At 50.1% G+C, this 21,931-nt stretch overlaps 10 protein-coding genes across 10 annotated transcripts; 7 read left to right on the top strand and 3 right to left on the bottom strand.

The window, feature by feature from the left end:
- Positions 1-168: 168 nt before the first annotated feature.
- Positions 169-4,603, top strand: N7511_010089 (uncharacterized protein; the record flags this gene model as incomplete). The annotated part of the gene is made up of 6 exons (XM_057132466.1): positions 169-224; positions 279-642; positions 697-3,163; positions 3,219-3,305; positions 3,355-3,576; positions 3,627-4,603. The coding sequence occupies 6 exons, from the start codon at positions 169-171 to the stop codon at positions 4,601-4,603; spliced, it is 4,173 nt and encodes a 1,390-aa protein (XP_056980454.1).
- Positions 4,604-4,878: 275 nt separating this feature from the next.
- N7511_010088 (uncharacterized protein) lies at positions 4,879-5,514 on the bottom strand (the record flags this gene model as incomplete). Its single annotated transcript, XM_057132465.1, has 1 exon — positions 4,879-5,514. The coding sequence occupies one exon, from the start codon at positions 5,512-5,514 to the stop codon at positions 4,879-4,881; it is 636 nt and encodes a 211-aa protein (XP_056980453.1).
- A 360-nt stretch (positions 5,515-5,874) lies between these two features.
- On the top strand, positions 5,875-7,221 carry N7511_010087 (UDP-galactose transporter HUT1; the record flags this gene model as incomplete). Its single annotated transcript, XM_057132464.1, has 2 exons — positions 5,875-6,098; positions 6,150-7,221. The coding sequence occupies 2 exons, from the start codon at positions 5,875-5,877 to the stop codon at positions 7,219-7,221; spliced, it is 1,296 nt and encodes a 431-aa protein (XP_056980452.1).
- Positions 7,222-7,443: 222 nt separating this feature from the next.
- On the bottom strand, positions 7,444-8,123 carry N7511_010086 (peptidylprolyl isomerase; the record flags this gene model as incomplete). Its single annotated transcript, XM_057132463.1, has 3 exons — positions 7,444-7,598; positions 7,742-7,844; positions 8,001-8,123. The coding sequence occupies 3 exons, from the start codon at positions 8,121-8,123 to the stop codon at positions 7,444-7,446; spliced, it is 381 nt and encodes a 126-aa protein (XP_056980451.1).
- Positions 8,124-8,292: 169 nt separating this feature from the next.
- On the top strand, positions 8,293-9,194 carry N7511_010085 (uncharacterized protein; the record flags this gene model as incomplete). Its single annotated transcript, XM_057132462.1, has 2 exons — positions 8,293-8,397; positions 8,559-9,194. The coding sequence occupies 2 exons, from the start codon at positions 8,293-8,295 to the stop codon at positions 9,192-9,194; spliced, it is 741 nt and encodes a 246-aa protein (XP_056980450.1).
- A 48-nt stretch (positions 9,195-9,242) lies between these two features.
- N7511_010084 (putative 3-oxo-5-alpha-steroid 4-dehydrogenase) lies at positions 9,243-10,308 on the bottom strand (the record flags this gene model as incomplete). Its single annotated transcript, XM_057132461.1, has 3 exons — positions 9,243-9,643; positions 9,709-10,192; positions 10,258-10,308. 3 exons carry the CDS (start codon positions 10,306-10,308, stop codon positions 9,243-9,245), a joined length of 936 nt encoding a protein of 311 aa, XP_056980449.1.
- A 912-nt stretch (positions 10,309-11,220) lies between these two features.
- On the top strand, positions 11,221-14,832 carry N7511_010083 (putative histone deacetylase complex subunit (Hos4); the record flags this gene model as incomplete). Its single annotated transcript, XM_057132460.1, has 2 exons — positions 11,221-14,580; positions 14,629-14,832. 2 exons carry the CDS (start codon positions 11,221-11,223, stop codon positions 14,830-14,832), a joined length of 3,564 nt encoding a protein of 1,187 aa, XP_056980448.1.
- A 500-nt stretch (positions 14,833-15,332) lies between these two features.
- N7511_010082 (40S ribosomal protein eS12) lies at positions 15,333-16,121 on the top strand (the record flags this gene model as incomplete). Its single annotated transcript, XM_057132459.1, has 3 exons — positions 15,333-15,335; positions 15,622-15,940; positions 15,997-16,121. The coding sequence occupies 3 exons, from the start codon at positions 15,333-15,335 to the stop codon at positions 16,119-16,121; spliced, it is 447 nt and encodes a 148-aa protein (XP_056980447.1).
- Positions 16,122-17,122: 1,001 nt separating this feature from the next.
- On the top strand, positions 17,123-19,097 carry N7511_010081 (Zn(II)2Cys6 transcription factor domain-containing protein; the record flags this gene model as incomplete). Its single annotated transcript, XM_057132458.1, has 5 exons — positions 17,123-17,241; positions 17,297-17,887; positions 17,938-18,147; positions 18,200-18,462; positions 18,517-19,097. 5 exons carry the CDS (start codon positions 17,123-17,125, stop codon positions 19,095-19,097), a joined length of 1,764 nt encoding a protein of 587 aa, XP_056980446.1.
- Positions 19,098-19,308: 211 nt separating this feature from the next.
- N7511_010080 (DUF427 domain-containing protein) lies at positions 19,309-19,768 on the top strand (the record flags this gene model as incomplete). Its single annotated transcript, XM_057132457.1, has 4 exons — positions 19,309-19,389; positions 19,436-19,541; positions 19,591-19,671; positions 19,737-19,768. 4 exons carry the CDS (start codon positions 19,309-19,311, stop codon positions 19,766-19,768), a joined length of 300 nt encoding a protein of 99 aa, XP_056980445.1.
- Positions 19,769-21,931: the final 2,163 nt, after the last annotated feature.

Raw genomic sequence — 21,931 nt, 5'->3', positions numbered from 1 at the left:
GCGTCTGCACAGTTGAACACCCCGGATTCTTCAAGGCACGTGGGATCAGTCGGGCTTGAATTGATTATTCTGTTCTATTGCTGTGTGGCTTGAAGTGGAAGCCCGACCACAACCCCTGTTTTGGTTCTTTTTGCTCACGTCGAGTGTGTGATTGGAGACAAACAGTAGATGGCGACTCAAGCACATACCCCTTTACCCCAAGTTGGGAAGCTTGTGAGCGTGGTGTGAGTATTTCCAAGATGATTTTGAATCTCATACTGATGTCTGTTTTATCCCAGCCCGGTCGGTCTTAAAGAAGCTGCCCTCGACTCGCCCACCTTCCGTGCCACCACCCTCCATTTTTGCGACCAGGTCGAATTCATAGAGAAATGGCTTGATGGATATGCAAAAGCTGCAACAAAACTCTCCTCCGAGCTCACAGCTCTGGAGAGTGTTGTGAGCAGCTTTCTGTCTTATTCGACCAGCCCCCTCAGTGTCTCTGAGGCGGTCGTCGATCATGACTACACACTATTGGCCATGAAGAGGACTGGAGAGGGATCGAAGGATCTCTGGAGTGGGTTGGTATCATCGACTAAGAAGATGGAGGGGTTGATCGCTGAACCGATCCGCGACTTTATCCATGAGGATCTGCGGCAATTCAAGGTACGTTGGACCCTGAACGATTTTGGCCAAGACCAAAATCTGACATGATTACAGGAAACTCGTCGCAATCTCGAACATGCCCAAAAACAGTACGATTACCTACAAGCCAAATATGCCTCACAGTCCAAGTCGAAAGAAGCCTCAGCTTTGAGAGAGGAAGCGTTCCAGCTTCATGAAGCCCACAAAGCCTACCTCAAAGCGTCCATGGACTTTGCCGTACAATCTCCCCAATTGCGAAATGCACTAGATCGTCTTTTGGTCAAGGTTTCTTTTGATCAATGGCGGGAAATCCGGGGATTTCACAACCAAAACGGCAGCACATTTTCTAAATGGTCTCATGAGATGGACCGCATTAAAGGGTGGCTTCACGAGATGGAAGGGAGCGAAAGATCTTCCAAAAAAGAGCTGCTCTCTACCCGCAAGTACATCCAAGACGCCGCGGAGGCTGCAGCTCGCCCGTCCCGTGAATTGGAAGATTACAACATTTCAACTGTGCCGTACCTCGGCTCTCGTCCTCTTTCTTCCATAAATGTGACGAAGGAAATGAGACCAGAGAAACAAGGATGGTTGTACTTGCGTACTCTATCAGGAAAGCCCACTCGTACCGTTTGGGTCAAACGGTGGGCCTTCCTGAAGAATGGCATTTTTGGCTGTCTGGTGCAGGGTGCGCGAACCGGCGGCGTTGAAGAAAGTGAGAGAATTGGGGTCTTGCTCTGCAGTATCCGTCCTGCTTTCCAAGAAGAACGTCGGTTCTGTTTCCAAGTTAAGACCAAGAACAACACGATCTTGCTGCAGGCAGACAACCAAAAAGAGCTGATAGAGTGGATTGGGGCTTTTGAAGCCGCAAAACAGAAAGCATTGGAGAATCCTGCTAGCACCGATCTCTCGGTTTCTGGAAAGGTCACTGTCCAAGATCCTGCATTTTCCATTTCTCAACCCCCGGCTCCCGAGTTCACCGCAGACACTGCCGACTCTCTCACCCCGAACACCCACGAGGAGACCGGTGGTGGAGAGCGAGGCTCAACACTGCCTGTTCCAGACCGTGATGGTCATGCATTCAGAAACAGCACTGATATTGGAAGCAGAAGACCCACTGGTTTAGAAACTGAGAGTTCTACTAGAGAGCACACTTCCAGATTGATCCAGAAATTGGATCTTCATCGGAAATCCACCAACGTTGCTCCGACCCCTTCTTCCCACCTTGGCCCCGTTGGTGGAATTGCTAGTCTCATCTCTGCCAGCCATAATATTCTCCCATACAGCACAACTGCTCCATTCAATGGAAATGACGATGCCAGTCGAGGTCGCAGTTTCAGCAATGTGGAAGGACCTGGCGAGAGTCTTGCACCTGCTACCCTTGCCAATCCTCCGGCTCCTACCAGTATGAGTAAGGCTGCTGTGGTAGTTAGCAATGAGAGAGGAATTGGAGTTGGTTCATCTGATAGCACCGGTGGAATGCCTAGTGGTATGATGGCGAACCTGTGGGGAAGCTCCAATTGGAGTTTTGTGAACAAATTCCAAATGGAACAACATGCACACGATGATGCTACCGAAGGGCGACCATCTTCGACACTCAGTGATGGCTCAGTAAGCACTGTTGCTATACAGCATGACCAGCCAGAGATCTCAGCAAACAAGTCAACCCCCGGACACCGCCATAGACAGACCGTAAGTCTCGATGGCGAGGAAACCAAACAGCTTCAGCGAGCGGTGATGGGTGTTATGCACGAATACCCCAGTTATTATCCTCCTCGATTAAGGATACAAGATGCCCAGTTCCGGCTGCTTTTCCCAGATGTCAAGAGAGAGGAAGCTTTGGTGCTGGTCTTCAAGGCCACCTGGAGTCCAAATGACCAACAAGAGTTCCCCGGACGAGCCTATGTCACAACCAGAAACATCTATTTCTACAGTCATCATTTCGGATTGGTGTTGACGACCGGTGTTTCTCTGGAGAGTATCAAAGAAGTAACAGCGGCATCTGGACGAGACTGTGACTTCCTTTACCTTCATATCATCCCAGCACTCGGTAGTGATACCCCTGGCCGTGTCGCCATCAAAACCTTCCTTGAACCACTTCGACTTCTTCAGAAACGTCTGAACTTCTTGATACAACGCTCTATTGCCGTTGAGCAGTTGTCTTTGGAAGAATTGATCAAGACTCTGATCAAAATGGACACAGGCTCTCCCACCCGGACATCCAGCGCAGATAGCTGGGAGGATCTCTCATCTGGACTTGCTGACATCAAAACAGATGGGGGCAAAAATACTGCCACGGGCCCTGTAAGGGACATTCGAACCCCCATCTATATCGACAAAGATCTAGAGCTTGACGGAGGCAGGAGCCGAAGGGACATCGCCAAGTTCAGACTTCCAACCCAGCCTGTGGAGTATGTCCCGCAAGGTGACCTGGTACTAGTGACCGAAAAGGTTCTTGAAGTTAGCCCGAAAGCCTTGTTCCATATTCTATTTGGCGACAAGAGTGCTGTGTGGCAGCTTCTTCTCCACGAGAGACAAGCTCGCGGTAGGCCCATCTCCGACTTTCTCCCCTCCCCAGCCGCATTGCTGACATATCCAAGAAATTAAGCAAGGTCCGTGGACCAGTACGGAGTCCAATCATCTACGCCGTGACTTCCACTACAATATTGGCGCAGCTGATGTCCTGGGTAGGCCTAATAATCGACTTTGTTATTGAGTTGGGCTGACTCTACATAGGCAAAACCCATGATAATGCCATTTCGGATTATCAGATCATTGACGTCCTCAATGAGCATCTGTGCTACGTGATCACAGATAAGAAAACACCATGGCATCTCCCCTTCAGACGATCATTCAGGTTGGTCAGTAAGGTCGTCATTACATTCCAGGGCAAGTCGAAGAGCAAACTTGCTATTTACACCAAAGTTGAATGGCTGTGGTCACCATATGGTCTTAAAAGTAGGTGAACCCTTTCCCGAGAGAATTATTTGTAAACTGACACACCGCAGATGTGATCGACAAGAAGGCTAGTAGCGATCTAGAACAAGACGCCTTGGACCTTGTGGATCTAGTGAGTGACCAAGTCCGCCGGCTAGGCGCGCACAGCCGGACTAAAAAGGCCGTCACAATCTTTGGCCATGTTGGACGCCAAAGCAATGTTTCTCATTTCAATGGTGCTGGTGTGAACTTGAAATTGGAACCTCGCAAGCCTCGAGTTCAACGAAGCATGCATGAGCTCCTCTTTGAAACATCAGTCTCATTCATAGAAACCACCGTCTCTTTCCTGATGATGTGGACCTTTGGTGTCATTCGCTGGTCCTGGAAGACTGTCAGTGCACACAAAATAATTCTGGCTCTGTTAGCCTTGAGTGCAGTCATGAACGGATACCATTCCTCTCGAGATGGCTGGGACTGGTGGCACGAAAGAAACGCAGGAAAGCTCATGGCACGGCTTGGCGTGCAACCCAACCTCGTGATGAGCAAGGCTATCTACATGCGGGACATCGACGATGCAGTTGCGAACACCACCATCTGGCCCAGTACTGGCAATGCCAGTGACTGCTATGCCACCTTCCACGACCAGACACTGCGGTTTGCAGAGATGCCCTTGTCGCTCAGCACATCAGGACCCCGGGACGCCCTGACCAAGAGTGCAATGAAACGCTTCCAACAAACCCGCGAGCGCCTTGGAGTGTATCGCCACAATCTTCTCGTCGCCCTCCGAGTCGTGAACAGCATCGAGAAAGAAGTCATTCAGACTGAGTGGGAGCGCTGGCTCCGCGAGGAGACTCGCCGCTGTCGCCAGGTGGAGGTGCTTCTCGGCGGCGAGTCCACCCAAGGCGAGGGCTCACAGGCACGACTTGCTCAAGCCGAGCGCGTCTTCGCTGAGCATGCAGACAATGTTCAGCAGTGGTATGCGGAGTACTGCCCGAGTTGTCTATTGGAGCAGGAAAAAGTCACGGACCGCGGTGATTCCATCCCCTGAATCTCTACAACCATTTTCTTCCCGATGCTTGATACTTGACACTTGAACCCTGTACAGCCATTTAGCTTTAGCATCTGCTGCATCTTGCTCTTTGCCTATCACTATACCCGGTGGTCCCTACTCTTTGACGAAGAATCTGTTGTACATAGTTTCGGCGCAGACCCAGTAGCTCTGGCTGCATCTAATGCCATCACTTTCCCGATGAATATTCTATTCCTCAGCTTCAAGGACATAGAAGGTGATACTATACACAACCCTGTTGAGGAACCGAATATCTAATTCTGCCTTGGCTTAACCTCACCCTCCTGCACAACGTAATAAGCAACAGTGCCATCGCCACCCATCCCCCGATCAACCATAGCAAGCAACAACCGTTCAGACCCCCATTCCTTACTCGCTCTTACAGCCTCTCGCTTCTCATAATACCGCGCCAGTTTCCTCCCCATCTCATCCCCTTCATCCCCACTCTTCTTCTCCCCACGCCCATACTCAACCAGGCTCCCAGCAACACCCGGCAATTCATCAAAAACAGCAGCCATGGCCGCTAAGCTCCACGCTTGCCCGTGTGCAGTGGGGATCGCGAACATCCGCTCGGGCCGTAGGTCATCCTCTCGGATCCCATTTTCTAACATCCATAACTGTTCATCGGGATGTGTGTAGACTCTATGTGGGGGGATTCCAGAGACTAGTGTTATCGTTTGTGACTGGGGCTGGGATTGGCTTTTCGTTGAGGGTGGTGTTGCGATTGTGTGTGTCAAGAGCGAGGTCCAGAGGTGTTGGTGTTGGAGATTGTGGAGGACTTGCGTTGAGGTTGCGGTTTCGGGGGTTTTTGTTGTTGCGCTTGAAGTGAGAGCGCTGAGCGCTGAGGGTTCAGGCCGTGTCGTGGCCGGTTGGGGTTGTGTGTTTGCCATTTGGTGCTTTTTATTTTTTTTTGAGCCTGGCTGGTTCAGATTAAGCTTGCGCGAGCTTTGCGGTGGAACTTTGGGGGGACAGGGTGGTCCTCGCTTCTTGACAGGATCTAGATTATTGCTTTGCGCGATGAATGGGATGCGATTGAATTGCCCTAGGAGACAGGATTGGTGGAAATGGAAGTCGTTGCGCGGGAGTTCTTCACAGGGCCAAATCATGTGGGGCGGAGATCATCGATAAGAAGAACACATGGCTTCATTGTTGTTCTTTTTTTTTTCTCTTGACAGAACTTGACCCCTTCGATATCCCTGTTCTTATCGCATATAGACTGCATTGTTTGATTGCCTCTTTTTCTAGTCACCATGGGACGACAAAAGCAAACAGCACCGCTTCAGCGCACTCCTTCCTCGAACCTCATGCACCTCCCAAATGAATCCGACGTGTCACGGAAGCCAGGAAACACAAACAAGCCCTCTGTCGCCAATGGAAGTGTGTCCGAGAAAGCATCGGCGGCACTGGAGATAGTGCCCGACAGCCCTGGGTTGATGCAGCTTGCGATTTGTGTCCTCGGCATCTATGCAGCATTGTAGGTACCCCGTGTGGTTTCAACGCGAGCGCGCGACTAACAGACACACAGCCTGTCATGGGGAGTCCTACAGGAGGCAATTACAACTACAAGCTATTCAATTCGGCCCGCAACAGCTACAGACCCAGAGCCACCAACAGAACGCTTCACGTACTCGCTCGTGCTGAACACTATCCAGTCCTCCTTTGCAGCAATCACTGGCTTTATATACCTTCTGATCTCAACACCAAAGGGCCAAAGCATCCCATCCATCTTCCCAACGCGCCGCATCATCTTCCCCCTTCTCCTGGTCAGCATCTCTTCCTCGCTCGCCTCGCCGTTCGGCTACGCAAGCCTCCAGCACATCGACTACCTCACCTTCATCCTCGCCAAATCATGCAAGCTCCTCCCAGTCATGGTCCTGCATCTGACCATATTCCGGAAAAAATACCCCTTGTACAAGTACGGCGTTGTCCTCATGGTTACGCTGGGCGTTGCGACATTCAGTTTGCATCACCCAGGCACTAGCAAGAAAGTTGCCGCTGCTGCTGCAAAGCAATCCGGTTCCTCGGGCTGGGGGATCTTCCTTTTGTCAATTAATCTTTTGCTGGATGGTCTGACAAACACCACCCAAGACCATGTCTTCTCCTCGCCGAAGCTGTACACGCGCTTTACTGGGCCCCAGATGATGGTTGCTCAGAATGTGCTTTCAACCGTGCTGACTGCAGCTTACCTCCTGGTTATGCCGCATCTCTCGCAGAGTGGTATTTTGCACAACCTTCTGCCTTTCCCTATCCCTCCATCCAATGAGACGGAACTCTTCGGTGCAGTTTCTTTCTTGACCCGTCACCCCGAGGCGCTGAAACATGTTCTCGGATTTGCGGCGTGTGGTGCTGTTGGCCAACTGTTTATTTTCTACACTTTGTCGCGATTCTCTTCGCTTTTGCTTGTCACCGTTACCGTTACACGTAAGATGTTGACTATGCTGCTCAGCGTGTTCTGGTTTGGCCATTCTCTGTCTGGTGGTCAGTGGCTGGGCATCAGTCTCGTCTTTGGTGGTATCGGTGCCGAAGCAGTCGTGCAGAGATCTGAGAAAAAGGCCAAGGAGCAAGCGAAGCTTGAAGCTGCGAAGAAGGAGTTGTAAGCTTTCCCGCGGGCTCTAGGAACTGACATATATCATCCATACGATGAGAGCATATAGACCTGCAATCACACGCACAATGTGATTTTGTTTTAACACATCCGAGTTTTCCCCTGGACAATCATCCCTTTAAAGTGGAAAGTAAACAATGCCATGATGTATTGCTATTGATATCAAAACATTCAACTGGAATCAAGACAACCGCTCGACAGTTGAGATCCTACTCTATTTCCGCCCCTCAACCATAATAATATGATACCCGAATCCGGTCTTAACCTCAGCATACTTTGGTTTCGCAGTAGAACTAGCCTCCAGCTCGAAAGCAACATTCTCAAAGGCTGGATCCAAATCACCCTTAGTCTTCCATCCTAGCGCGCCACCTACAAGAAAGAAGTCAGTTTTGTCATGCTCAAGCCATGGATGGGATGGGATGCATGGGATATGGAACAAGGAATCCCGGCTCGAATCTCCCGCCGAGATCCAATCCCAAGGGGCCAAAATAGAGCAGAGGAATCAAACGAACCCTGTCGAGCCTTATCTTCCGAAAATTCACGGGCAACTTCGTCGAACTTCGTGCCATTGCGGAGCTTTTCAAGCGCCTCTTCTTTCCTGGCGTGTTTCTCGCACTGGATTTGATATTGTCAGTAAGTACCTGTCTGTGTTCAAGACGAGGCTTTGCGGATAAATGTCATCATCTCCAGACCAGACTAGACGAAAATAACGGAGAATATCCCAGAGAAAGCCTTGCATGGATAGCAGAGAAAGGGAAACCATGAACATACAAGGATATGGCGCACATTAATCGACTGCGCACCCTTCACAGCACCCTTTGCACCCTTGCCTTTATCGTCGGCAGCATCCTTGCCCTTGCCCTTAGCAGCCTTGGCGTTGTTCTTGGGAGCCATGGTGGAATATGAGACTATGGGCTATGAGCTATGAGCTATGTATGAGCTTTGTATGAAGCTTAGAGTTCTTTTCTGATGTGGGGTATTGTGGCCTGAGGTGGCAAGGCAGAACATATCTTAGGTGTGACGTGCCTGTGGACATCTACACTCTTTTTGTATCTTTGGCGCTATGGGGATGGATATTGAGACGGTTCGGATCGAGGGCTTGCCAGATGGCGCCTTTTATATTTCGGATTTTGTCTCGGAGGATGAAGAGAGTTGGTTAGTTCAGAAGGTATGTTAGGGACATCTTGTTGACATCCTGTTGACATCCTATTGACCACATATACATGAACATGTTCAAGGACAAGTCCCTTGGCTTGGCTATTTGATTGATATAATTTTGTCTATTCTGTCAATTCATCCCAGTGATATCACACTCACATCAACGAGCAGGTTCTCTCAGCCCCTCAACCACGCTGGACCCAACTCTCGCATCGCAGACTCCAAACCTGGCCATCACCACTAACGAAAAACAACACACTCATCGCATGTCCATTGCCATCCTGGCTGGAATCAGTAATCGGACCTCGACTCAGAGATCTTGCGATCTTCAATGATGCGCCTCACCAAGCACCAAACCATGTCCTGGTCAACGAGTACCAGCCCGGGCAGGGGATCATGCCACACGAAGATGGAGCTGCGTATTACCCACTTGTTGCAACTATTAGTCTTGGTGCACCGATTGTATTTGATATCTATGAAAAGCAAAACACTAAAGGTGCTGGCACTGCACCGGATGAAACTGTCCCGATTGGAGGGCCAAAGCCGAAACATAGGATCTTACAAGAGAGACGGAGTCTACTTATCACGCGGGGCGAGATGTACACTGAATTCTTGCATGGGATTGCAGAAGTGACGAGAGATGAGGATCTGGGTCCAGATTCCATCTGTAATTGGGATCTGCTGCGAGACAAAGATGTGTACCGAGATGGCTGGTTCGAGCGCCAGAGGAGAATAAGTCTCACGTATCGGGATGTGCTCCATGTTACGAAGATGGGAAATGCGATGAAGTTTCTTGCTGCGCGGTGACACCTTTCCAATATTGAAATTGGAATTTTGAGTTTGTGGTTGTATGTTCTAGTATACCCAAGGAATCATATACCACCAATCCTTGACCGAGTCGTTGCCGAACTTTTGTGCATACCATTTCTTGGTGTTACGGGCAGTTAGGCCTAGATTTACGACGACAAAGGCCATGCATGCGAGCATAGTTTTGTTCACTAGAGCTCCACGTGGAGCGGCTAGTAGTGAGAGCGTTAGGTAGATGACGCATTCAGCTCCGTAGTGGGGGCATACGACGCCGCTGAACATGGGATGTTGCGGCAGCGTGTACTTTTCCAGAGAGAAAAGATAGTGGTGCGAGTCGTGCTGGAGGCCTGATGCGACAAGGAAGAGTGGGACGAGGAAGAATGTCCGCATGCTTGGAGCGTTGGTGATCTTCAGATGGTGAATGGTCAGATCTTTGGTCAAGAGCGTTCCTGAGGAAGGGCTATCAGTATGCTAGCCCTAAAAAGCTATGGTTACAAGGCTGAGAATAACATACCTGAGCCCTCAATCCAAATCGCCACACCTGCAGCCAGATAAAAACTCAACCCCACGACCCAATGAACAACCCACATCTGCGAAGAAGAAGATTTTGAAAAATTGAGGCATTCCCACAACCTGCGGGATCCCTGCATAACCAAAAAAATCCAACAGATAACAAGCTGCGTCATGGACATTGACTGCTGCCGATGCTCCTCGCTCACCCGAGTAGCGATAGCCTGGAATACTATGCCCCGAGACAGTAGTTGGGCCGCCCAGAAGACAGACGAGAGCAGGGAAGCAATATAAAAGTGCGTGAAGTAGCTATGAGGCACCTGCCATGTCGCCAGATAGTCAAGGAGCCCCTGCTTCGCACCCTCGGTGGCCGGGGCACGAGCTGCGCCTGATCGGTCGGATGAGTTCGAGGTCGAAGTCGAGGTTGCGCGCGGCCCATAGGCTAGAAAGCGGTCGCGTAGAGATGCCGGGATGCTGATGGAGACGGTCTGCAGAGCAGGCGTTAGCTTGAGGGAGTCTGCAGGTGTTGGCACTATCACGGGATGGATCGTACTGTGGCGGCGGCCAGCAGGAAGAACGCGCGTAGAGCATCCACGGCGTCCATGCCTGTTACCTCTAGGGTGGTATCAACCCCTTGTGCGATGAGAGACATGTGTGTCTTCAGCTGAATTCGTTGGTCTAGCTCTAGCTTCTCGGTGCCATGTGATCCCGGAACTCGGGTTTTTTGGGGGGGTGTTTACTGTGGGGACTCCGGCCGATCATTCAGCTTTGCGCCACGGGGAGTTAATTCGGCTATCGGGAGCTATGAGAGGTCATTGGTGTATTCGACTCTTATCTTCAGAGAGAAAAGTTGGAAGAATGAAGTGGAATTGATAGAGCTATCAAGTATGATAGGACTTGACCCTAATGTACGGAGAAATAGAGAGAGAGAGAGAGAAGATGAGGATGTCTGCAGAGGCCTGCTGATGCCTGATGGCCTGACGCTGACTCATGGGTTTGCCCTGTTTGCTCGCCGGATTGGGTCACGGGGCCCGTGTCCTTTGAACGCAGTCAAGTCGTGTCTTCGGTCGAATCTGCGTCTGTTCAGCAGTCTTGGGAATGTAGAAACTAGAATGCAAAATTAGCCCTAAGTGCAAATGTCAAACCACCTCCTCCCCCCCCAAAAACGGGGGGCGTTTTCAGTAATCCACCTGCAGATGATTCACCGTGGCCACCCAGTGAGGAGCCTTACCCAGTAATGAGGTCCCATTCCTTGCCCTTCCCGCTTTTCCTCTCCCCTTCTCTTTCTTCTCTCCTTTCACTCCTGAGTTTCCCCCCCTAAATCCATCTCGAATCCCTCGTATCTCGTACCTCCGTGGTGCGATCATTTCCTGTCATACTTCTTCCGTGAACCACCCGTGGTCGAAGATCGGCGTCCGCGCACCACTGCTGGCGTTGTCGACCACGGTCGTCCTGTCGGTCGCGTATACCCCCACAAAATGACGAGCGGCATTTCAAGTCTTCGAGTGCTATCGCTATGAGTGATGTCGATGCAGTTTCTTTACCAGCTGCCCTGGACGTCGGTCAGAACACGCTTGCTGCGGTAAGGCCAGAACTTGGCCCGCCACCTAGGAATAACCGTGCCGACTCTCGGGTAGAAGATCCAAATGTGCAGTCAGAGGAGGAGAATGGGCCTCCGAGCCCTAGGGCTGATTCCGAGGCAGAAACAATAATCCAATCGGGTCGAGAATCCTTGTCGCCTGAAAAGAAAAGAAAGCACATCAAGCATGATCCGAATCGGCGAGAACTTAATGGAATTGATGGACATCGACGCAAGAAATCACGAACCCATGGCGAACAGGGGCGAGAAAGAGAAAGAGATCGGTCGCGATCCGGCGCTCTTTCCCCTTCGATGGTCAAAATCGAAAAGAGCGATGACAATGCGGAAGGTGGACTCGGGAGACCGCGCACTTTTCGTAAACGCAGTTTCAGTGACTCCGAGGAACAACATGGTCGCCACGCTTCACGCGAACTTAAACACAATAACAATACTCGTCTCTCTCGACCACCATCAAACACGCGATCGCTCTCTCCAAATCGAAGATCTCATCAACGCTCTGCGTCGGGATCTCAATTCCCAGCAAAAAAGAAGGCGCCGACGCCTTTATTGACTGGCTTTCCGCGACAAAGCTCCGAGGATAGACTTTCGACATCTTCATCAGCAAGTGGGTCTCCATTACCAGGTGTGCATCTCCGTAAGCTGGGTGGTACTGGGGCATCGGCGTCACCCGCCAAACAAATGGGTCCCAAAAAGCTGCGCGACAAGAGCGGCCGGACTCCTCTCGCAAGAGCCTGTGCCGATCGGAAGCATGACCAAGTGATGATGCGACACGCCGAACGACCAGAAGATATTAATATTCCTGATAATGCAGGCAATACCCCCCTGCAAATCGCATCGCTCGCTGGCGAAGCCGAAATCGTGAAGTTTCTACTTGATGTTGGCTGTGAAATCAACACCAAGAACATTGACAAAGATACCCCGTTGATTGATGCCGTTGAAAATGGAAATGTGGAAGTGGTTAAGCTTTTGCTTGATGCAGGCGCAAACCCGAGAACCGTGAATGCCGAAGGCGATGAGCCCTATGAGTTGGTGCCGTCGTTTGTGGACGAGGATGAATACGACGAAATGCGCAAAGCAATTGCTGATGCAAAGGCCAATCTGCGGCCTAGTCGACGATCGGAGGAACATATGCCACCGGAGATTAGGGAGCCTTCGTCGCGTCGCACTTCAGCAGCTCGAGGATCAGCAGCAAGTCCCCGAGATTCACCTCCGATGCGCAGTCCTCCCCCTGTGGGTGTGGCAGGTCGGCGAAAGGGTGGCCGAAGTGAAGCCACACGAAACGATCTCCTCTGGACGAAGCCAACATTTGAGAATCTCCGAGAGTTTGCTGCCAAAGGCGATGAGGCTGGTGTGGTGAGCATTCTGAACATCCTGCAGAAAGCCGACAATGCATCCTTGATTGCTGCGGCAAAAGGTGGCCATCACGATGTTTTGTCTCTTCTTTATGCCATGGGCGAGGCAGATGCTGATCCAAATCCATTACGGGGTCAAAAGCCTGGGTACAACACACCGTTGCTCGCGGCTATCGGTCGAGGAAAGAGTGCAGTCATCAGCCTCATTTTGAGCCAACCTGGATTTGATCCCACACGTCGACTGTTCGAAGATAAGACATATTTTGAGTTGTCTCGAGATCGACAAGGTGAAGACTGGGAAGATGAGCACAGGATTCTGAAGGAAGCGTATCAGAAATACTCGGGTCCACGCAAAGGTCGCAAAGGCGACTCACCCCGCCGAGCGCGTGGCAAAGATAAAGACGACAGACGCTCCTCACGCAAAACCTCATCATCCCCTGTTCCTCGCGCAAGAAAGCACGACAGCAGTCCCAACGCCAACAGACATCGCGATCCTATGAAAGAAGTTGATCCTATCAAGGAGAAGCGACGCGAAAAAGATCACGACTCATCACGACCAGATTTGTCAACACGACCCGATTCTTCGCGGCCCGATTCATCGAAGCCTAAATCCTCATTATCAGCCAGAAGAGATAGCGAATCAAGTGGGTTTGCACGTTCCGACGAAATCAAAAAGCGACGACTCATCGCGGGACGTCGACCTCAGGAGCGCAGACCTAGCCTTTTTTCATCCGATTCGTTGTCTGGGCGCGAAGAAGCCCCCAGACCACGCGAAGAGGCTCCCAAGATGCGTCCTGATAATGGACCCGATTCCTCTCTGTCTTTGAAGCGAATCCGTCCTGACAGGTCTCCTGAGCGATCTCGATCCCGGGGTACAGACAGACGTTCGCTGTCGCCTGGCTCGCGCCCAAAGAAGAGAAGAGTTGTTTCTGAAGATAAGCAGCCCGGTGCTGCAAACCCTGCAAACGGGTCCAAATGCGCCGACGACAACAAACCTCCACCCCGACGACCCAACGAGGAAGCTACTCGATCTGGTGATTCTAAATCCCAACACCTTAAACCCTCTGAACCTTCACAACCTCTTTCAACCCGCCAACCTTCACCGGCTCATGATACCATTAAAAAGAACGGCGAGGTCAAGATGGAACCTACCGAACACAAACCCAATCCTCCAAAAGACATGGTGACCGACGAGAAGCGTGCCGAGCTTGAAGCCAAAGAACGTCGCCAAGCTCAGGCCAAAAAAGCCGAACAAGAGCGAGCAGCGCATGAAAAGCGCGCTGCCGCTGAAGCTGAACGCACTCGCCTTGCTAAAGAAGAGGCTGACCGGGCTGCCCAGGCAGCTCAGGCAGCTCAGGCAGCTCGCGACAAAGCTGAGGATGACGACCGCAAGCGCAAAGAAGCCGAACAACGACGTGCCAAGCAAGCCGAGGATGACCGCCAAAAGCGCCTGGAGCAAGAACGTGCTCGTATTGCTAAAATGCGTCGTGAGCAGGAGGCGACAGAGCGTCGCCGCCGCGATGCCCTCCCCACCCGCCTTTCTCTCGCAGCTGACCTTGTGGGCTCAAACGATCCCCGTGCCAAAAGTCACGCCTGGCTCAAGAAGTTCATGCCACTTGTTACCGCGCTCACCCGCCAACTCGATCCTCAATGTGATGTGGAAGTGGCGGAGGAGAGATGGATTCCAAACTACCTGGTTGCACCCTTGCTAGCCACCAACGATCTCCAGCTTTCGCAGTATGCTAGTTGGGAGAAACGCAAGGCGACCCCAACTCAGCGCAATAACCTCTGGCGAATGACCCGCCGCATGGTGACCTATGTGCCGGAATACGCTGGCCACGGCCCTGTAGTTGGAGATATTTTCCAGAGGGATTGTGACAATCGTCCTAAGTACTTCGCGATGGAGCATGTCTTCTGGGTTAGGGTAAGTCATCTTTGTCATACTATGTGAATACCGCTAACATGCATTTAGCTTGCTGATTTCATGGAACTCATCCCACATGTTCCTCACCTGCATGGGTTCGAACTCCAATTCTTGAACATGCACATCGACACTGAGCCTGCCGTGATCACCTCCGACTTAAGCCACCTTCACCTCAACGGTCATGGTCTTGATGGTGCTGTTGAAACGAACGGCACCAGTCTTTCCAACGGCCATGACCATTCTTTGTCATAGTACATACGTCTTGTTTTGTTTTCAGCGTTCTTTCGCTATCCGGGACACGGCGCGATGGCAGCAATCCTCAATGGTGTACAGGGCGGATTCTGATTGTATGATTATGATACCTCTTGCGTTCCAGTGACTCTTCTACTACTACGAGTACTACTTTCAAGTAGTCAACATGTCATTTGGCAGTGATACTGATTGATTATTCTGTATCTCATATTGAAATATGTTCAAAAAAAAAACTTCCCATCATTGTAGATATTGTAAAAAATTTCTTGACAATATCTTCTCTAAAGAATCCAAAAATGTTATGTGACGCTTAAGGTTGTCTGAGGCATGTCGCAGTTTGTATGAAGTCACATGATCCATGGATGGCGGGGTGGATGACATAAGCGTAGGGCACACACAGCCGAAAAAGTCGAAATAGCGGAAAATTCGCGCGAAACCACCTTATCACCAAATAACTTCTCTTCGAGGATCACCCGACTTTCGAATAACAAAACACCAAAATGGTATGTCTATGCCCCTACCAATTCATGTCTTGACCCCCTGCCCCGATCTTGTCACAATTGAGGCCCTGGAATGGATACAATATGGTCAAGCAGTCGTCGCCGCCGCGAGGCTTGCTCCAGCCTGCCGGCACAATGTGCGAAGAAATGTCGAACATCGACAGCACATAACACACCCTGCTGGAGCATACCACTGTATCCAAACCAGTCAGCCTCTCTCGTCTCATGATCAGCTACCAACACCACCATGAATCCATGAAGATAAAGACCAAATTCTAACGAACCACAGTCGGACGGAGAAGAGCCCACATCCCCCATCGCCCCTGCCGACGAGGTCGAGGTTTCTGCCGATGCCGGCAGCGGCCAGATGTCCGTCCTGGACGCCCTCAAGGGTGTTCTGCGCATCTCCCTCATCCACGACGGTCTCGCCCGTGGTCTCCGTGAGGCCGCCAAGGCTCTCGACCGCCGCGAGGCCCACATGTGTGTCCTGAACGAGGGCTGCGAGGAGGAGGCTTACAAGAAGCTTGTTGTCGCTCTCTGCTCCGAGCACAAGATCCCCCTCATCAAGGTTCCCGATGGAAAGATGCTCGGCGAGTGGGTCGGTCTCTGTATGTATCCACCACACCGCTTTTCAGAGATTTGGTCACTAATAAATTATCTACAGGCACTCTCGACCGTGACGGTAACGCCCGCAAGGTCGTTAACTGCTCTTGCGTCGTCGTCAAGGACTGGGGTGAAGAGTCCCAGGAGCGCTCTGTCCTCCTCAACTACTTCCAGACTGAGCAGTAGATTATTTCTACTCGTCTAGGAAAGTAGCCTCGTTTCGGATGCCCATGGTTAGGTTGGGGGATTTGATAGATGGATATTTGGGGGATATGGATTTGGATGACTGTCAGAGGTTGTCCGGTTTGGTTCTTTGAACTTTTGTCAAGTTGAATTACCTAGTCTATGATCGTGCCCCGTTTGCTCGGGTGTGCGGTGCCAATGGTATCTGGACAATTTGTCTAATCCTGACAATTATGGATCTTTGTAGTCTTGTATTGCTCTGCTCTATTTGTAATGTAGATCGTTCACAGGACTGTAGCTAGGGAGAATCTTTGCGTCACTTGCTTGCCTACCAGACCGTCAGGACCGAATCAGAAGGTCATAGTGCGCCTCATTTGATATCCATGCAAGGATAGACAAACAAAGCTTCAATGATTAAATGAACGACACATAAATACCGAACTCCGTGATAGACCTTCCTCGGAAGTCACTTGCCTGCTATTGTGAGAACATTGTATAACCGGAGTTGGGACAGCCGGAGCTCGAAATCCGCCCTGCGCAAGTTACTAGTTCTATCGTTCTCTCCAAATTTCCTGAAAGGCTCTTCAAGAATTTGATAGTAAAGAAGTGCAGCACACCGCAGCGCATACTCTTTCATTCCTGACTAGCAGTCTCAGTTTATCATTCACACATGGTGAGTTGAATCTAACGCTATAAACTAGTGAAAGTCGATAGAAACCCCGTGAGTCAGCAAAACAGCCTCCGAGGCCAACCAATGAGAGAACAAAGCAGCAGCCTGAAGCCGGAGTTCGCACATTTATGAATTCCGTCCACCTCAAACCTCTGACAGTTGTTGGGAAATACTCCTTTTCTCACCAAAAAAAACTGAAAGTTAAATGCTCTAGAATCATCATATTATTTCGATTTGACTTCAAAACAGAAAAAGAAAGCTGAACGCACTTTCGGGCGAAGCTCTACTTAAATGCGCCATACCCTCAGCTTCAATCCCGAAGTCCACCGGAAAGATGGTGAATCCCGACCAGAACACAGGTGGAATACCCGCGCCATACGGACGGGCTTGCACTAATTGCGTCCGCGCTAAATGCAAATGCATACTTGCTACCGAGAGCGAAAAGTGCGAAAGGTAATTAAAACCGAGGGATGACAACCAAGAGCGGAACTAAGTTCACCACCTCTAGATGTCTTCGCCTGAACAAGGACTGCAAATCATCTGAGCCAAGCCGGAAGCGCAAGCGCTCAGCTTCATCCAAGACACAGCATCTCGAAGCCAAGCTTGATAGCATAGTCTCAATGCTGCAGGCCAACGGTGCAAGCACTGGGCTTCCAGTAGACTGGGAAGCTGTGGCTCATGCTCAGGCTCAGAGACAGACGCCACGCGATGTCTCCATTCAGATTGGATCTTCGGTTGCTCGAACGCCGGCTAGTACTGTCTCGCCGTCGACGACGGAGCATGGAGGGTCGTCTAATTATGACGATATCTCTTCGGCCATATCTATCTCGCCTGCGGTGGCACAAGAGAACCTTGACAACTTTCGCAATCAGAACCTTCAGTATTTGCCTTTTGTGAATATTCCGCCTCATATCACATCTGAGCATCTCCGCAGTCAGCAGCCGTTTTTCTGGACGTGTATCATGGCCGTGCTTACCCCGGGTACCCTGGAGAGCGACGGCGTCTTTAAGAAGATCACCGATTTTATTCAGCAAAGGCTTATGGCGGAGGCTTCGCCAAGTATGGATCTGCTTCTTGGTGTTATGACGTTTATTTCATGGTGAGTGCTCAGTGGCTTATATACTGGTTCACCCTTTAAAGGTTCTTTAGGGTTACATACGCCAAAAGGCCGTTCCTTAATTTTTATGCACACATACTCATTGGAATTGTCTCCGACCTTGGAATCAATAAGAGTGTTCCAAATGAATATTCGACTATGCAAGCATTCAAGTGTGCTATTGGCTGGAGGCCAAATCCACCTACAGCAAGAACACTGGAGGAGCGGAGGGCAGTGATGGGTTGCTTTTTGATTACATCAAGGTAAGTGATAGTATCGAAGAAATGTCAGAATCTGATCTAATGAGATACTTAGCGTTGCTTTGTCAATGTTCAAGATCGATGCGTTACGCTGGACTCCACACATGGAAGAAAGTCTTTCAGTACTCGCCGAAGCCAAGGACTGCAAGGAAGATCAGCTCTTAGTTACACTTGTCAAGATCCAGCTAGTGATAGACCGAGTTTATCATGCCCGCCGTGACGGCGATTCCTTGAACCCATTGGCGTTTTATCTCAATTCCTTCCAAACCCAATTGGAAGTCGTGAAGAGCCAGATTCCAATTCACCTCCAGAAAGACAGTAAGTTTCCACACTTAAAAAGGCTACCACCACGCCCACTAACCACAGCAACAGAAGCCGTACTTATGTACCTAAGCAACGCCGAACTGACCATAAATGAAATCTCTATCGTCCTCCCAGCGGTCCCCAATGCCCCAGACCTGAAACGCCTTGACAGCCTCTACATCTCCCTCAACGCAACAAAAGCCTGGCTAGACTTGTGGCTAAGCATCCTACCAAAGCACTACACCGTCATCTCCTTCGTCATGTTCTTCCAGTTCACCCGCGCAATCGTCAACCTATACAAACTATCCATCCTGGAAGACCCAGCCTGGGATAGAACAATGGTCCGCAATACGGCCAATCTGATCTCATATCTGGAGAGTATTGAAGCAAAACTGAAAGAAGGCGTTGACCACATCGCGACAGCTCAAGGGACGGATATGAACATCCTTGAGAAAGGATTGAAGATGGTGCAGGGGTTGAAACAGGGCTGGGAACCCAAGTTGAATGAAATTTGGTATGATGCTCCTATAAATCAGGGCATTTTGCAGGCTGGTCTCGATGTCACCCCACCCAATGGGCTCGTTCCTGAGGGCTTGCAGTTTAGCGGGTTTGATGATTCTTGGATGATGGAGATCTTGGGATCGCTTTGACTTGTATGAAATTAATGTGGAGTTGGGGGCTATTGATACATTCTACTTTTGATACCACTTGGGATATGATACTTTATACAGGAATAATAATCAGACATGGTGAAAATGCATCACTGTAAGGGTTTTCCCCGCATGGACATGACGTGTCCGCTTACTTCCGAAAGCCTCGAGTATCCTCAACCGTCACACACTTCTCTCATCTTTATACACAATGTCCAGTGCCAAAGCTGAAATCGACGGCATTATCGTTGCAGAGGCAACTGCCTGGGAAACGGTCGAAGGCAACGTCTACGTGAGTGATTGTCGGTTAGTGAGATTGCCATGGCTTATTTGACCAGTTCCCACCTTCGAGCATCAAAGACAAATCCCAGTTCATAGCATCCGACACTACGACGTATTGTCCTTGGAAAGGCGAAGCTGAATACTATACTGTGCAGGTTGGAGGTATGGGTAAACTATCCACTGGGGACTTGTATTTGCTAACGAGACACAGACAAGAGTATCAAGGATGCTGCTTGGTATTATGCCAAGCCGTATGAGAAAGCAGCAAATATCAAAGACCATGTGGCATTCTGTAGGTGACATTTCTTGTTGAGTGAATACTCGCAACTATTGACTGACGCTTGCCTCGACAACTAGACAAGAGCAAGGTGAATGTGATTATCGAGTAGGGAAACCCTCACTAGGTATCATCCACTTAGTCAAGGACCGGAAACCGTTGGATATCAATACTGAAGTATATCAGTTAGCCTCTGAATTTACAGTAACATAATATGACATGTGTGGTTCGAAAATCATAGACTAGACGTGTCAGCAGTCTAGAGGGCTAGTCTCGTACCATCAAACTGACCGTTACTTACGCAGCACATAGGCACACTTGTTTGACACAATCCACTATTCTCACAATTACGACTGTCAAATACATTAGATGTGACCAGCTTGTCAGATTTTATGTATAAATCGGACCTTCTCTGCCTCCCCAACCCTTCCTTTCTTTTTTCCCCAACTTTCAACCTTCACGTATATAACGTTATATACACCAAGTCCAACTCCCTTTTATCTTCCGAATCTGATTCTCTGACCAGACGCGTGTTTTCTGGTACAAAGGCACTGGCAAAATACAAAGCGTATCTCTCGAGATCTTTCATCGGAAATTTTGATGCTGTGCACCCTTGAGTGGGCTGTGTCGACCTTTTGTGTCATCACGAGGTTGGATAACCTGAGGGGCCATGAAATCGTTGCTACATTGCCTGCTCACCAATGCATGCGAATCCACCTGGCACCTCATCATCGACTTTATCTCAGATCCTCAGGACTTCGATCGTGCCATCGACAAAACCTAAGCCCTATCCACGCTGACACTTAACCGATCCAGCTGACGATATTGGCCGTTTCACCCTCGTCCTTCTTGCAAATACCACGTTTTTGAGACCCAGAACGTCATTCAGTTGTATCTTTATAATGTCTGCCAGATGTGATGGGGTCCCTACAGACCACAGATGACGGCGGGCACCCTCTACAGGACCTGCCACCAAAATACGCCGTACCATCCCGCCATGGTTTGTTCGTATTAGAGATGATCACTCCACTCTTGATGTCCCTGAATAAAACACCCTGATAAAACACCTGGGAAGAGCTTGCAGCCGCACATAGGGATCTCATGCCTGCGCCACGAACTCCCTCGGGTTTTACCAGTCAGAAATATGGACGCATCCCATACCCATTCCCTGCCGCAGTTCGCTTCTGCCCCAATAACCTGACCTCTCGCTGCCTAGTAAGAGGGTCCCGTTGGACTGAAGCTGGAGTTGAGCTTGACATCTTATTCGGAGAAGATGAGGATGCCGCTATCAAGTACGTGAAGTCGTGGAGACTTAAGGCACAACATGAGTATGGCCGTTTGTACTAGATCATAATGGAAAGCGAGAAATGCGCCTTTGGCAAGGATTCCTTCTTTAGAAGAAGGAATTGGGTCTATCTGTTGATCCCCCGCTGCCTATTGATCGCGAGGACGCTACTTAGTCGTCATGTTAGCGTATTGACCAAGGGACGGTCAACTTCAGAAGGGGGTGAGAATATCTTATCGTACCATCGTCCTTTCCAGACCACTTTTACAATGACCCCACCACGGCGAAAATGAGTCCAACAAAGCCGCCGGTGACGCGACGAAGGCCCTCCATACAGTCGCCACAATTGAATATGCCACTCCCTCTGACCTGTACGAGGGAGGACGTTGACCCAGTCATGGCTGGAGTTCAAAAGCACCGCATACAGCGTCATTTTCGCAGACCTGGATTTAATTTCAAGTGTTACCATGATGAAGGCAACGCCATTGAAAGGACCTGTGTCCTGTATCAGGCGTTCCATGGACTGAAAGATTCAGCCGCAGAGCTTCACAACAAACTTCAGGAGTCTCGGCTACGACCCCCTTTTCAAAGGAACCATTGCCCATCTCAATCTCCTCAATGCAACCGCCAGTTGATCCTTGAACCGCCTTCTTCTATTCCATTCCCCCGTATTGACTCGTCGCTTGGTTGAAGGGGGCTGGTGTCCTCTACATGGCGGCCTCATTGCCTAGCAGAGCCCCCGAAATATTGGAAACCCTCATGCCTATGCGTTAAAGTTGGTCCTGTTACCCGATGCTCTGGTAAATACGTGGATCATCGAGATCGACAAGCTTTCGGTGATGAATACCGTTCAAATATTCAGCACAAGGGGGCTGCGGTTAACAAGTTTACATAGTTGATGAATTGTCTGATACTAATTGTTTGTATCTTACGCCAAGGAATGTAAAAAGCTTAGCATTGCCTTCTTAAATTTCACCGTATCTCTATTCT

The sequence above is a fragment of the Penicillium nucicola genome (genome assembly GCF_028828085.1).
Source record: "Penicillium nucicola strain IBT 29836 chromosome Unknown utg000010l, whole genome shotgun sequence".
Taxonomy (NCBI): Eukaryota; Fungi; Ascomycota; class Eurotiomycetes; order Eurotiales; family Aspergillaceae; genus Penicillium; species Penicillium nucicola.
Note: the sequence above shows the minus strand (reverse complement) of the source record. Positions and strands in the feature narration are given on the sequence as shown.